This window comes from Protopterus annectens, chromosome 6.part0 (genome assembly GCF_019279795.1).
Source record: "Protopterus annectens isolate FY-2018-M chromosome 6.part0, PAN1.0, whole genome shotgun sequence".
NCBI classification, from domain to species: domain Eukaryota; kingdom Metazoa; phylum Chordata; order Ceratodontiformes; family Protopteridae; genus Protopterus; species Protopterus annectens.
Genome location: NC_056737.1, coordinates 1,699,558,020 through 1,699,571,318, shown reverse-complemented (window position 1 = coordinate 1,699,571,318; position 13,299 = coordinate 1,699,558,020). Strand labels below are relative to the sequence as shown.

The following is a 13,299-nucleotide window of genomic DNA, read 5'->3' as shown; positions in this document are numbered from 1 at the left end:
ACTATATACATAACTCTTTTACTCTTAACCACTATCCTAATTTCTCTATGTATACCCTATACACTAACCTTCTATGAGCATTGTTTTCTGTCTGAACATCACCACCCCCACCAACAAACAAATTCATATTCTCACACAAACTCCATCAATCACATAAACATTACCTCCACTTCTATCTACATACTTTCAAAGTATCATAGATCGACCCATATCTTTTATCTCTATAATAAGAAAGCCCTGATTAACTATAACAAACTCTTAGTCTATTCAAAAACCTCAGCAACATCTTTTATTAGATGGTGATATTCACCCAAACCCTGGCCCCAACATAACAATTCACAAAGACCCACAAAACCTTACATCCCATGCTATCCTTACACCAAAAAGACCTTCAAACTCACTCTTAATAGCTCACCTCAACATCTGCAGCATTAACAACAAAATTACCCACCTACATTCACTCTTAGAAGTACATAAGTTTGACATACTCTGTATTACAGAAACATGGCTAAAGCCTACAAGTTAAGACCAAGAAATTACCCCTCCTAGATATAACATCCTGAGATGTGACCGCAAGACAAAAAAAGGAGGAGGAGTAGCCATTCTGTATAAATCAAAACTTCAGGTCTCATCCTTTAATGTGTTCCTACCCCTAGATACTAATGCAGAAACCCTTACTGCTAAACTTCAAATCAACAACTCAAAATCTATCTACATAATGTGTGCCTATCTTCCCCCTGGAAATATCAATACTCTTGAAAACATCCTTAGCTGCCTTACTACTCATCTACCTCAGGAAACCATTGTCCTAGGTGATTTTAATATAGACTGGGCTACCTGTAGCTCCCCAAATCCTATCTCCCACATAAATCTGTACAGTTTTTCCCAAATAATTACCTCCCCTACTAGAATCCATAAACCTAGTGGTAAAGAAACTACCCTAGACTGGATCCTTATAAACAGCCATCCTAATACATATAAATCAGGTACCCTTCCAGATGATTTTAGTGACCATGTTCTAACTTATACAATTAAACAAAAAACTCATAGCCCCAGTGATAATATTTTCAAAACCTCTCGGTCTAAAAAACATTTTCATCCAGACAGCTTCCAAAATGAACTCAAAGCATGTGACTGGTCCCCACTGCATCATCTTCAACTAGATGAAGCAGTCACCTACTTTAATACTAGATTCCTACAGATCCTAGATTACCATGCCCCCTCTCACTCCAACCGAATAAGAACCAAAATTGCCCCATGGCTCACAAAACAAACCAGACGAAATATCCTCCTACGAAATAAAATCTGGGCTAAATGGAGAGCCTCTAAAAGCCCAACAGACCACCTTCACTTTAAACAACTACATAATGCAACCAAAAAAGACATTTTACTAGACAAAACAAACTTTTACCTGCACCTCCAACAAACCCATCAGCGAAAACCACAAAAGTCCTGGTCAAGCATTAACAAATTACTTCAACCAGGACACTATAAAACTCCCACCCCAACAGGTATCCCTTATACTAACTCTAAACAAGTTGCTGATGCCATCAACAACTACTTCACTAACGCCATTCAAACTCTAGCAAACACATTACCTCCTGTTAGCACTAGCCCATCTAACACTTCAAATACCCCAGTCCCTACCTTCCATTTACAACCAGTACCTACATCCCTCATTTGCACCCTCTTACAAAAACTTAAACCAGGCACCCCTTCTGCTGACTGTCTTCCAGCAGAATACCTGCAGATTGCTGCCACAGCCGTTGCCTATCTCATTTCCATCCTTATTAATAGGACAATTACAGAAAGCATAATCCCATCCATATGGAAAGTGTCCCATATCATTCCTCTACATAAAGGCGGTGCATCCACTGAACTTTCTAACTTTCGACCAATTGCCTTACTCTCTCCAATAGCTAAAATAATGGAAAAATGTATACATCGACAATTACTACACCACCTCCTCCAAAATAATCTACTTGCTAACTGCCAGCATGGTTTCAGGCCTCACCATAGCACTACTACTGCCCTCCTATCCTTTTCTGACTCTATAAACAAACATCGTAATAACAACTCTCTTTCCTCTGCACCATTCATTGACCTTTCAAAAGCATTTGACATGGTTAACCATCACCTACTTATGGACAAACTAAAAGCCCTATCACTTGACCCACAATCATTACTCTGGTTTAAATCCTATCTGGAAAACAGGCACCAAGCAGTGCTGTGGTACAATAATCTTTCTACACCCGTCTCTGTCAAACATTGGAGTACGTCAAGGCTCTATTTTAGGCCCTCTTCTCTTTTCAGTTTTTATTAATGATCTAAATGCCAAAATTCCCCAAGCCACCTGTATACAATATGCAGATGATTCTACTTTAATATGCACAGCCAAGTCCCCAGCCTCTCTCCAGAACCTCATCCAAACAGTATTTAACATTGTTGAAAATTGGTTCATGCAACATTGCCTCCTTCTGAACCCCAAAAAAATGAAATTACTGCTTTTTGCTCCTACCCAAAAGTCACCACAATTTCACTTCACAGTAACTTCCAACAATGGAACTAGCATATCCCCTGATACTTCAACTCGTCTCCTGGGTATTACTATTGACCACAACCTTAACTTCGATCACATCAATAATACCATAAAATCTGTCAACAGAAAACTTGTCTCTCTATATAGAATCAAGCCCTTCCTTACGCCATTAGCTAGAACCACTATTGCCCAGATCCACCTTATCTCTACCCTACTGTATGCTTCAGCCATATATACCAATCTATCCAAAAACAACCTTAACAAACTTGCAACCAGCTACAATAACATAGCTGGATTTGCCACTGACGCCCCTTTTAGAACCCACCACTGCCACAACCTTAAACAACTGGGATGGTTAGAACTGCAGAACCAACTTCAATGTCAACAACTTACTATTACCCAAAAAATCCTTCACCACCCTAATAATATCCCAATCCTCTCTAACCTTATTATCCCATACAAAAATCTAGCAACACTACGCTCAGCTAATAAACTTCTAGTCTCAACTGCTAAACCTAACAACAGAGCTGGGGACTCACTTTTCTCTAATACAGTGGGAAAAAGCTGGAACCAGCTTCCAAGTGAACTTTTGACTCTTTCTTCTACACTGCTTTTCAAAACAACGCTTTAAAGAATACCTTAAAACACATTGGCTTTGTCCCTGCTCTAACCCTGACTAATACTTCTCTCCTCAATCATGCTCTCTTCATACTTTGCTAACCTTTTGTACATGGATGTTGACCTGAACTAACCAGTTACTTAACATCCCACTAGTATCTATCAAGTTCCCCTTTTTACTACTTTATAAGAATCTTTAAATTAGCTTTACAAAAAAAAAAAAAATGGACTCTCTAAGTTTTTCTAATTTTAGAATCTCAACAATGTTCTACTATTATCTTATTGTCTAATTTGTATGTTATGCTGTAAGTTATGTTGTTGCCTATGCTTGGAGCTTTTCTCCCCGGGCCTCTACTGAAAATGGACATTTATCCAGTTAGACTAGCCCGGTCAACAAATGTAAAATAAAATAAATAAATAAATATCCTTCCATGAGACCTCCCAAGATTTAGGTAGCTAGGGACTCTGTCCTACAGTCAAGGTTTAAGTGAAGATTGACAACATCAGATAAAGAAGTTATGTCTTACCATAACATTCCATCTGTTTTGTCTATCTTTACTAATCCTTGACATTCCCCCACTCCTTCCCCTTACCTAAGACTGTTAATGGACCGAATGTCACAAAAGACTGGCTTCATTATGTGGAATCATATTTGGTATCTCTTTCATTACATTATCTGTCTGTCACTGTTTTGGCAAACTCGATCTGAGGTAATTTACAGAGGAGCATCATGGGTAGTGCCTAGCTCGAGAGTTTTGGAAGGCACGAGCTGAAATAAATGGCCAAATCTGTTCCAAGGCTCGAAACCGAGCCCCACAGTCCAGCATTAGTGAAGATCGGCAACAGAGATGGAACATTATGGCAAGGCATAACTTCTTTTTTTGGTGTGAGGCCCTATTTAGGACTTTGCTGTTTGTGTATGGAATAGTCTGAAACCTCATCTTAGAAAATATTTGTCAGCCACTTGAACATTATAAAACTCAATCTGTCTGTAACAGTTCCTATGACTGATTAAATCAACCTCTTCTAGTATCTAAAGGATCCGAAGTATTTTGCGTCTCTGTAAATGCTGCATATATTTGCTGTATGTGGAATTATTTGGTGTGTGCTTGTGTTTGTGTATATTTTGAATATATACATACATATGTATATATATATATATATATATATATATATATATATATATGTATATGTATATATATATATATATATATATATATATATATATATATATATATATATACATGCTCATATATGTCACACCTCATTTGCTGTAGTCTAGTCATGAGCTCACTGATGTACTTTGCTTCTATTACTGTCTGCAGATGGTCCAGTAAACAGTCTGTGTTACTCATTAATAAGTAAAGTAAAATTGCCCTACTTAGGTTTGCATTGTGAATAACACTCCATTTATATTTGACAAAATTATATCTTTTGCAGTTGCTAGTAAGTTTAAACTTTCCTTGTTAACATCAAGAGATTTTGCATCTCAAAGCAGTTTTATATGCAGTAAACTAGATCAGTTAACATGGAAGGTAAATCCTGTTTTTTGCAGCGAGTTGACTTCTTGCTGTGTTTATCTGTCAAAAACAGATTAGATTATGGATTTTATAAAGAAGCAGATTCATTGCATTATAAATGCTTGTGATTCTCATTTAGCTGGCTTGCTGCTGCATCAGAACTGAAATCAAGATAGTTCAGACGATTGTGGACAGTCTTTTTATTTATTTTTTTGCCAACAAATATCTTTATTAACTTTTCACATATGACATAGGCAATCTTACATTTATGTAAATAAAAAAAAAAACACATGATGGCACATCACTTGCAAACTGTATGCAACACAGACACCATTAAAACAACTGTAGTTGCAAAGAATATACATCACGTATAATTTATCTTGTCATTGTCAGTTAAGCATTATATGGCTCATTCAAATCCTGCCTCTTAAACCTCATTCCTGTTCTGCATATATTGTTCCCACAATTCCCATTTTTCCTATGTAGTTTTCTCCCTCACTTTTCTAAATATCCCAATTGTAGTTGTTTTATCTTTGTTACTGTATTCACTACTTCTAGTAAAGTTGGTTTAGACTTTGGTTTCCATTTTCTAGTAATTGCTTTTTTGGCAGCCACTATAATTAGACTCAGCAAGGCTTTACTATGTCTAAGCAGTTCCGATTCAGCATACTAACTCAAAAAAGTAATCTCACCTCTCAATCCAATCTGCTCACCCAGCATCTCTTACAGAGCAGTCTGCAGGGAATCCCTAAAGTCTGCCAGCTCATTGCACTCCCAAAAAATATGTTCCCAGCCACCTCTTTCTTGGCCGTCACATCTCCAACATTTGCTATCCACCTGAGGAAAATTCTTTGGAGTCTACTTGGGGTATAAAAATACCTATGTAAACATTTCCAGGCAAAGATCCTAAATCTTCTAGACTTTGTTGCATATTTGGGAGATATACATATATTTTCCCATTGTCTCACGATTGTGGGCAGTCTTGACCAACTTTTCTTTGCATACCTGGCTCAAATTCTTAACATTTATTTATTTGATTTATCAGTTAAGTCTGAATGGATCATATGCGCCCCTTTCCAACAGATCCCCAGAGAGGAAAGCTCCCACAAGTTACGTTATCAAGACAAGTTAAAGCAGAAAAAATATATTTGAACATTATTTGTTAGAGATAGTGTTGAAAACTGGAAATTCAGAATCACAGCATGTTCTATCTTGACCTAATGTAAGAGTTTGTTTCCTAGAAATACTGTTCTGGTGAGAGCCCTGCATATTCTTATGTCACAGTATTTGACAGTCTCTGTACTTTTGCTAGTTTTACTGGATGAGCCTGGAACAAAACGTTTTGGAGGTCTACCTTTCAGAGTGAGTAAAAACAGCAGCAGTCCATGTTAGTACTGTAACTTTGATTTGCCAAAATTGACTTTAGTTGGATTTATGGCAAATATTAGCTTAGTTTAAGCATGTGTTGTTTATTATTTTGATTTATGCTGACCAGCATAAAGTGCTGTTGTGGTTTATTCAGATGGAATTAAAGCTATAACCTTGAAATTCTTTCATAGGTGGTACGTACAGTTGCCCACCCAGCAGGCTCATCAATACCATGATTTGGATGTTACTTACCTTTACTTCCCCCCTGCATCCTTATCTGTCCCTGAGGAGGAGGAGGAAGAAGAAGAATCAAGGCTGGTCAATGAAAGTAGCCCTGCATCCTCTCGACTTCACCCACGGGTTTCGGATAAGATCCGGGAGTTGGTCAGCCAGGGAATACACCAAGTATATGCTGTCAGAAAGCAGCTCAGGTACACAGACCCACAGTAAATAGCTTATTAATTTGTTTGTAATATAGTTTCATCAGGAAGGACACAATGAATGTATATTATAAGAGCAGGGTACATTAACCTAAGTGTATGTTAACAGACTGTATAGAGCAAGGTCTGTTCCAAAGTGATGCACAGTATTATGAAGTAAGTTGCACTAGATAAATGTCAGGTCACCAGACAACTGTACATTACAAAACAGAAAATATTTTTGAACAAATGCATTTTTCAGCTACAGGTAGCATAGTCGGTAGATATTTGCAAGGAAAAATATTCTTTGAAATCAAATACTGTAGAAGCAAGAGGAACATGGTACTTAACATGAAAACTGAGATAATGTACAAATAAAATACTGATACCAGACTTTTTAAGACACGGATCTGAAAGGGGAATTAACACAAAGAATGAAAGGTAAGACAGTAGTGATTTTGTCTCTGGAAGCATAAAATAAGAATATGTGGACTTTGTCTAAAAGAGTAACATTGCAAGTGGGTCATCATTAAAAGCTGAGACAAAAAAAAAGCAGATCTTAAGGAAGCTGAAGCAGGCCACAGTGAAACATTCTGTAAGCCAGCACAGTACCGTTTTACAATGGCATAGATCTGATAAGTATGTAATAGTTCACCTCTGCATAAGTAGTCAGAAACACCAGTTCCATGGGGTCAGGTGAGATGACAAGAAACTTTATTGGTGCACTTAGGAATAGCCTATGCATATCCTTATGCATATTCTTAATCAAGCATTGAAAACTGACTATGTACCTGACATTTTTTTATTTTTAAACATCTTTATTAAATTATTACTTGTGATATAGGCACATTTACATTTATATAAAAGTAATCACATTATATTAACAAGTTAAAATTAAACTTTTTTGCTTCACATATATTGCTATATACCATATAACCTAAGCAACATTACATACATTATTCAATTCCTGCCCCTTTTTGCCCCTTTTTCAAAACAAGAATATTAAACCATCACTTATGACCTAAGCAATCATACATTTATATAAATGAAAACAAACCACACCGACACAGTCCTAGTTGCAAACATTTTACATCACAAACCATACTGACACACATACCTCTCAACTGTCCAGATTTTTGCAAAATGTCCAGATTGTTGCCTCTTATTTTTTGGTCTTTTCCTCATAAAAGTTGCGGTTTTCTGGCAAATCATTCAGGACTGAAGTCACTAAATAATCCTAAAGAATTACAGATATTTGAGTTTCAGACTTCATACCATTCAGAAAATATATAATAATGCAAACATTTGAGTTTCAGACTTCATATCCTTCAGAAAATATATAATAATGCAAAACTCTGTCATTCTAGCAACTTTCTAAGTTTATAGGAACAATGTTTAAAATCTGTCCCTATTTTTGGACTTTTGTTCCCCCTCTCCTATTTTTTCTGGCTTTGTATAGATTTCTTGCACTGAGAGGTTGAGAGGATGAGTCATACTTTCAGTTGCAAACATTATACATCATTTACAGTCTACCCAATCATTTTCAGTCAGACATTACATAGCTCATTTAAGTCTTGCCTTCTTTTAAACCTCATTCCTCCCCTGTATGTATTGTACCCACAATTCCCATTTTTCGTATGTAGTTTTCTCCTGCCTTTTTCTAAAGATCTCAATTCCAGTTGTTTTATCTCTGTTACTATATTTGCTACTTCTGATATAGTTGGTTTAGATTTTGATTTCCATTTTGTAGTAATTGCTTTTTTCACAGCCACCATAGAGATAGCAATGCCTTAATATGTCTAGGCAATTCTGATTATGTATCATATCTCAGAAAAATCATCTCCCCTTGTCACACCAATCTTGCCTACCCAGCATCTCTGACAGTGCACCCCCACAGGGAATCCTTAAATTCTGTCAACTCACTGCACTCCCAGAAAATATGTTCCCAATTGCCACTTTCTTCCCTGTCACACCTCCAACATTTGCTGTCTACGCAAGGAAAAATTCTCTGGAGTCTACTTTGGGTATAAAAATATCTATGTAAACATTTCTAAACAAAAATCCTAAATTTTCTTGATTTTGTTGTATGTTTGGGAGCCATACATATCCTCCCATTTGTTCTTTGTGAATTGCTTATCCAGTCTCTTTTCCCAATTCTTTCTAACCTCCTCTGATTGATTCTTATAGTTATCATGCAATATTTTATATGCTGTACTAATTATTCCTTTTTTAATGGTAGCTTCTGTTCTAGAGTCTACTAAAAACTCTACCAGCGCTGGTCTTCCATTTAGGAACCCCCTATTTCTTTCTCTTTGACTATACCCTGATATCAATCCATGATAGGGAGGGTAATCTCTAACCTGCATTCCTAATGAATTCTTGGCATCTTCCCATTCTGTCATCTTTCCCTCTCTGGTTATTTGCTGCCAATACCCTGGCTCCTTTGTCAGTTTTCTCCAATAAATTCCAGCCCTCTGTTGTCTATATCCCTAATTGCAATCATCCATATCAGCAGAATCTCCTTTCTCCATTCCTGTGTTGTCTTAGTTCTTGAGTACTTTCTGCTGCTTTATGGATATAATATTCTGTGTGATTGTCATTATTCTCTGCACTCCTAGCTTTGCTTATGCAAATTCATGGTATCATTCATTAGCACCCCTTTCGATGTTCTGCACTCTTTGGACCAGTGGTGAAGGAAAAACCAATGAGGTGCAAACAGAAAAGGAAGACACTGTCTGCCATAGGTGTCAAATTTGAGAGCCCTCAACAATCTTGTAATAGAAATAATAACAGTTCCAAGTCCTTTAGTTTACAAAATTCCAACATCAGCTCTTTGATTCCTCCTCAGACATGGGCAGCTGCAACAGCGGTAGCTCCTTCAGTGGATGCTGGCCACGTGGGTGGAGATGTCTGCAGAATCAGGGTTTTAAGGGCCCTTTTCCAGCAAACAAACTCAACATTATTGAAAGCTTTCCCAGCTGTCTGGAGGCAGTTGAGGCCACTTATCTCTCCATCCTGCTGCATAAGTGGCCAATCATGCATGACAGTTGGGTGTGAAAGATTATATTCAGAGACAATACAATTTTCTCAAACCCCCTACACAAATGTCCCTCCCCACCAGCTAAAAATGATCGAGAGAGTTTTCTGTCATACTGCAAAAAAGAGCCATCCAGGAGGTCCCACCTGATCAGACAGGGTCAGGAGTCTGTTCTAGATTCATTTTGGTATCAGGGAAGAGCAAGACCTCAGGCCAGTCTTGGACATTAGTAGCTTAAACCTCTCTCTTTCTCACTACCAATTTGAGGCTTTGCTCGTCAGCCTCAACACAGCTCCCCTGGATGTTATCCAAGTGCATGGCAGTGGTCGCAGCCCATCTACAAGTAAAAAGGATATGTATATTCCCATATCTAGTAACTGGCTCCTTGCTATATCAGCCAAAGCATCATTACAAGCAATTAGAGATTATTTTTTGTAGCTCTGCCTGTATTTCTTTAAATCACAAAAAATCCCACCTGCAGCCCACACAGCAAACCACTTTTATCAGCTATCACCTGGAAACAACAACATGCAAAGTAAGTTTTCATGTAGACAGACTTTTTCCTGTCTACAGTTCAGTTACTTCTGCTTTAACAAACCCCATCAGCAGCTGTGGTTCTCAGGGGCCCTAGGGGGCTTATGGCTGCTTCAGTTGTCATGTTCGCCCTTGCTTGATTTCACATGAGAATTCTTCAGTGGATGCTGCCCACATAGTGGTCTCTGCTGTTGGACCGCCCGTCAGCCCCAATTCTTCTAACTTCATTTTGCAGAGATCACTTAGTGATGGTTGACATCACCAGCTAATAACATGGGGTGACCCTTTTTGATAACTCCAACCTCTACTGCCTTTCTCAGGAATTCTTCCATGGATGAAATCCGTGCAGCAACAACATGGTTAACACTGCATACCTTTTCCAAACATGATAAAGTAGATGTTACTTTCAGGACTAGTGATTCCTTTGGTGCTTTGATTCTGAAAGGTATCCTGTCATGATGTCACCCAAGAAATAGTTTGGGATTTCACCCCTATAGTCAGATCAAATGGAAGAATGAAACAGGATATAAAAATTATGTATTTATCATAATGCTGGATCCTTTTCATACAAGTATTTCCAATATGACATCACTCCCTCCCTTTTGCACCCTATCAAATTGGAATTTTCCTGTAGGAATTGCTAGAGGTTTGGTCTATTCTCTGACATACCTTCATGAATATTATCCAGAAACTCAGGTCCTTTGGCTGGGGATTTGATCTGAAATTAAGGAGGGCACAGAGGGATAATGAGAGAAAATATGAAGGAGCCTAATGCTGTGAGCACTGGCAAATGTCTGGATCAGATCCAACAAATGTCTTGGTACCCAACATTCATATCAAATGCATTTGGCTGAAAAGGTTCCAGCATTATGGTAGGTATATAACTTCAGTTTCTTTCAATTCCATGTCACTCTGTTTGCCTCACATAAACGTTGTAAAGAACAGTAACAAAGAAGCTAATTATTGTGTCAGATTGTAAGAGTCATTCCAAGGCATAACTCATGTCACCACCAAAACTGGAAGTACATTTAGCTGCTAATGTAAATTCACTGCTATTTTACCTCCATCTGCTAAATTTTCATTAGTATGAATCCCGACTCTAGGTGGCTTCCAGTAATTTGTATGTATGTGTGTGTCTGTGAGAGACAGAGCTGCATATTTTTGCCAGTTTTCATGCCCTGCTTGAAAAAATATGCAAACACACACATTGTCTCCACAATAGATTTATTTCTACTTTGAAGACAGTAAAATTCTTAGCAATGGAAGGAGGCAAGTACAGATATTCACCGTGTTTCACTGTTGCAGTCATTACACTTAGGTTATCCTGCTGGCAGGCTACCCGCAGTCGGCCTGAATTCCAAAGTCCTGGTCCGGCATCGGTTGCTGTCGCCTCTTCCCTGACGTCAGTGCGCCAGGAGTATATAAGATGCAGCTGACGCCATTTTCTTCAGTCTTTCTTGCCGCGTGGTGCCTGAAGCAAAAGCAGTTCGCAAGTGCCGGTCGGCCGACTCCTGAGATTTTCGAATTTGAATTTCTGATCCGAAGTCTTCAATAAAGCTAAGTACCCCGTTGGGGAAACTTTTTCTTGCTCCAGTCCGATGTCAGTAAAAGTTAACAATTGTATTTCTTGTGGGAAGCAAATACCTCATAAGGATTTTCACTCTTACTGTATTCCTTGCCTAGGCCCTGACAGCGACGTTGCTAGTTGTCAGTTTTGTGCTAGATTCAACCAACGCACTATTAAGCGTCGGTTCGATTTTGCTTTTCATTACTTTGGCCGAAGGTTTAACTATATAATGCCGTCAGAACAACCGATGACCAGAGTCCATAAAAAGCGCAAGGACAAAGAAAAAGGCAGGCATCCGAGGTCCAAAACCGACTAAGCCTCTTCTAGGCCAGTCGCCGGTTCGACGGTTTTCAGTGAGGCGCTTTCGCAGCCCCTGACACCTGCTACCTCAGAGCCACAGGCCGCCTCTGACTCCCACGTGGAGACAGCTAGGCCTCTGGAAACTCAAGGTATTGGGCCTACGGAAACAATTCCCTCAGATGGGTCCGGAGCCGCTGAGCAGGCATCGGCTTCTGAGGGTGTATTCAGTCCTACACAGCTTACTATCAAGACCTCTTCAGCAGCCAAGGCAAAGTCTAAAACACCTTTAAAGACAAAGAAACAAGTACAGCATTCTCCTGGACAGTCATCCATGCCAAAGAAACAGATGCTCAAAATGGCCGAAGACCTAATTACTTTGATCAGGGGCTCCCATCCCCCTCCTGATAAAAGGCCTAGGCAAGACACTGACTGACTCCTCTGACCAGGTTTCTATTTCTTCTGATTCCTCTTCAGAACAGGGATATTCTCTTCCTCCCTATGAGGACTCTTGATGCTGAAGAATCCTATCTCTTCAGCCTCTCCTCCTGAGGACTACTCTTTTGGGAAAACCCTGCACACCATGAGGGAACATTTCCATTGGGAGACCCAGGATTATTCAGAATCCAAGAAAAGGCTCAGAGACTTTCTTTTATTGCCTCAGGACAGGCCTCTTGCTACCCCCCCTGTACTAGATATTGTTGTTGATGTTTTTTCTGAATCCAGTTTGACTCCTGATTCTTTATCCCCTGCACCAGTTAAGCCAGATAGGTACTACAGGGTTCCAGATTCTCATAATATTTTTTATAAAAACCCTGCTGCTGACCCAGAAACTATTTCTCAGGGTCCCAAAGGGGTCAAGGCTTCCACTGCAAAAAACCCTTTTCCCTCTGATAGGGATTCTAGAGCACTGGACAGATGGGGGAAAAAGTTTACACCTGTGCTACTTCAGCTGTAAGGGCTTTAAACTGCCAGTTTCACATGCTTAAATGTCAACAATACCTAATGTCTTTGCTAAAACAGAAAATGTTTACAAGCTCTGAATGTCCTGAGAACAAGGAAATGCAGGATTTATTGCAAGCAGCTGAACAAGTGGGAAAGCATACTTTGCAATGTGGTTTTGATTCATTAGAGGCATCTTGCAGAGCTGCAGTTACAGGTTCTGTCATTCAAAGGCATGCTTGGTTAAAAGAACAGAGTTTACCTGATCATGTTAAAGCAAAATTATTAGATGCTCCATTACAGCATGATACTTTGTTTGGTGTTAAGGCAGAAGAGGTGTTAAAGAAAATGGAGGATAAGGCAAAATCAATGTAGACAGTAAAGGATTTCTTACAGGTTCAGACACCTAGATTTAGCAGGAACTGGCCTTCTAAAAATTGGTCCTTTCCAGTGTCAGA

The 13,299-nt window shown here is 38.9% G+C and overlaps 1 protein-coding gene across 2 annotated transcripts in view; it reads left to right on the top strand.

The window, feature by feature from the left end:
• The window catches only part of CARF (calcium responsive transcription factor), a 2,518,000-nt gene that overhangs the window by 1,604,823 nt on the left and 899,878 nt on the right, over nucleotides 1-13,299 (top strand). For both annotated transcript variants that reach the window (XM_044075092.1, XM_044075091.1), the window contains exon 11: nucleotides 6,237-6,476. In XM_044075092.1, the coding sequence (XP_043931027.1) occupies nucleotides 6,237-6,476 (240 nt within the window). The remainder of the gene's footprint in view (nucleotides 1-6,236; nucleotides 6,477-13,299) is intronic.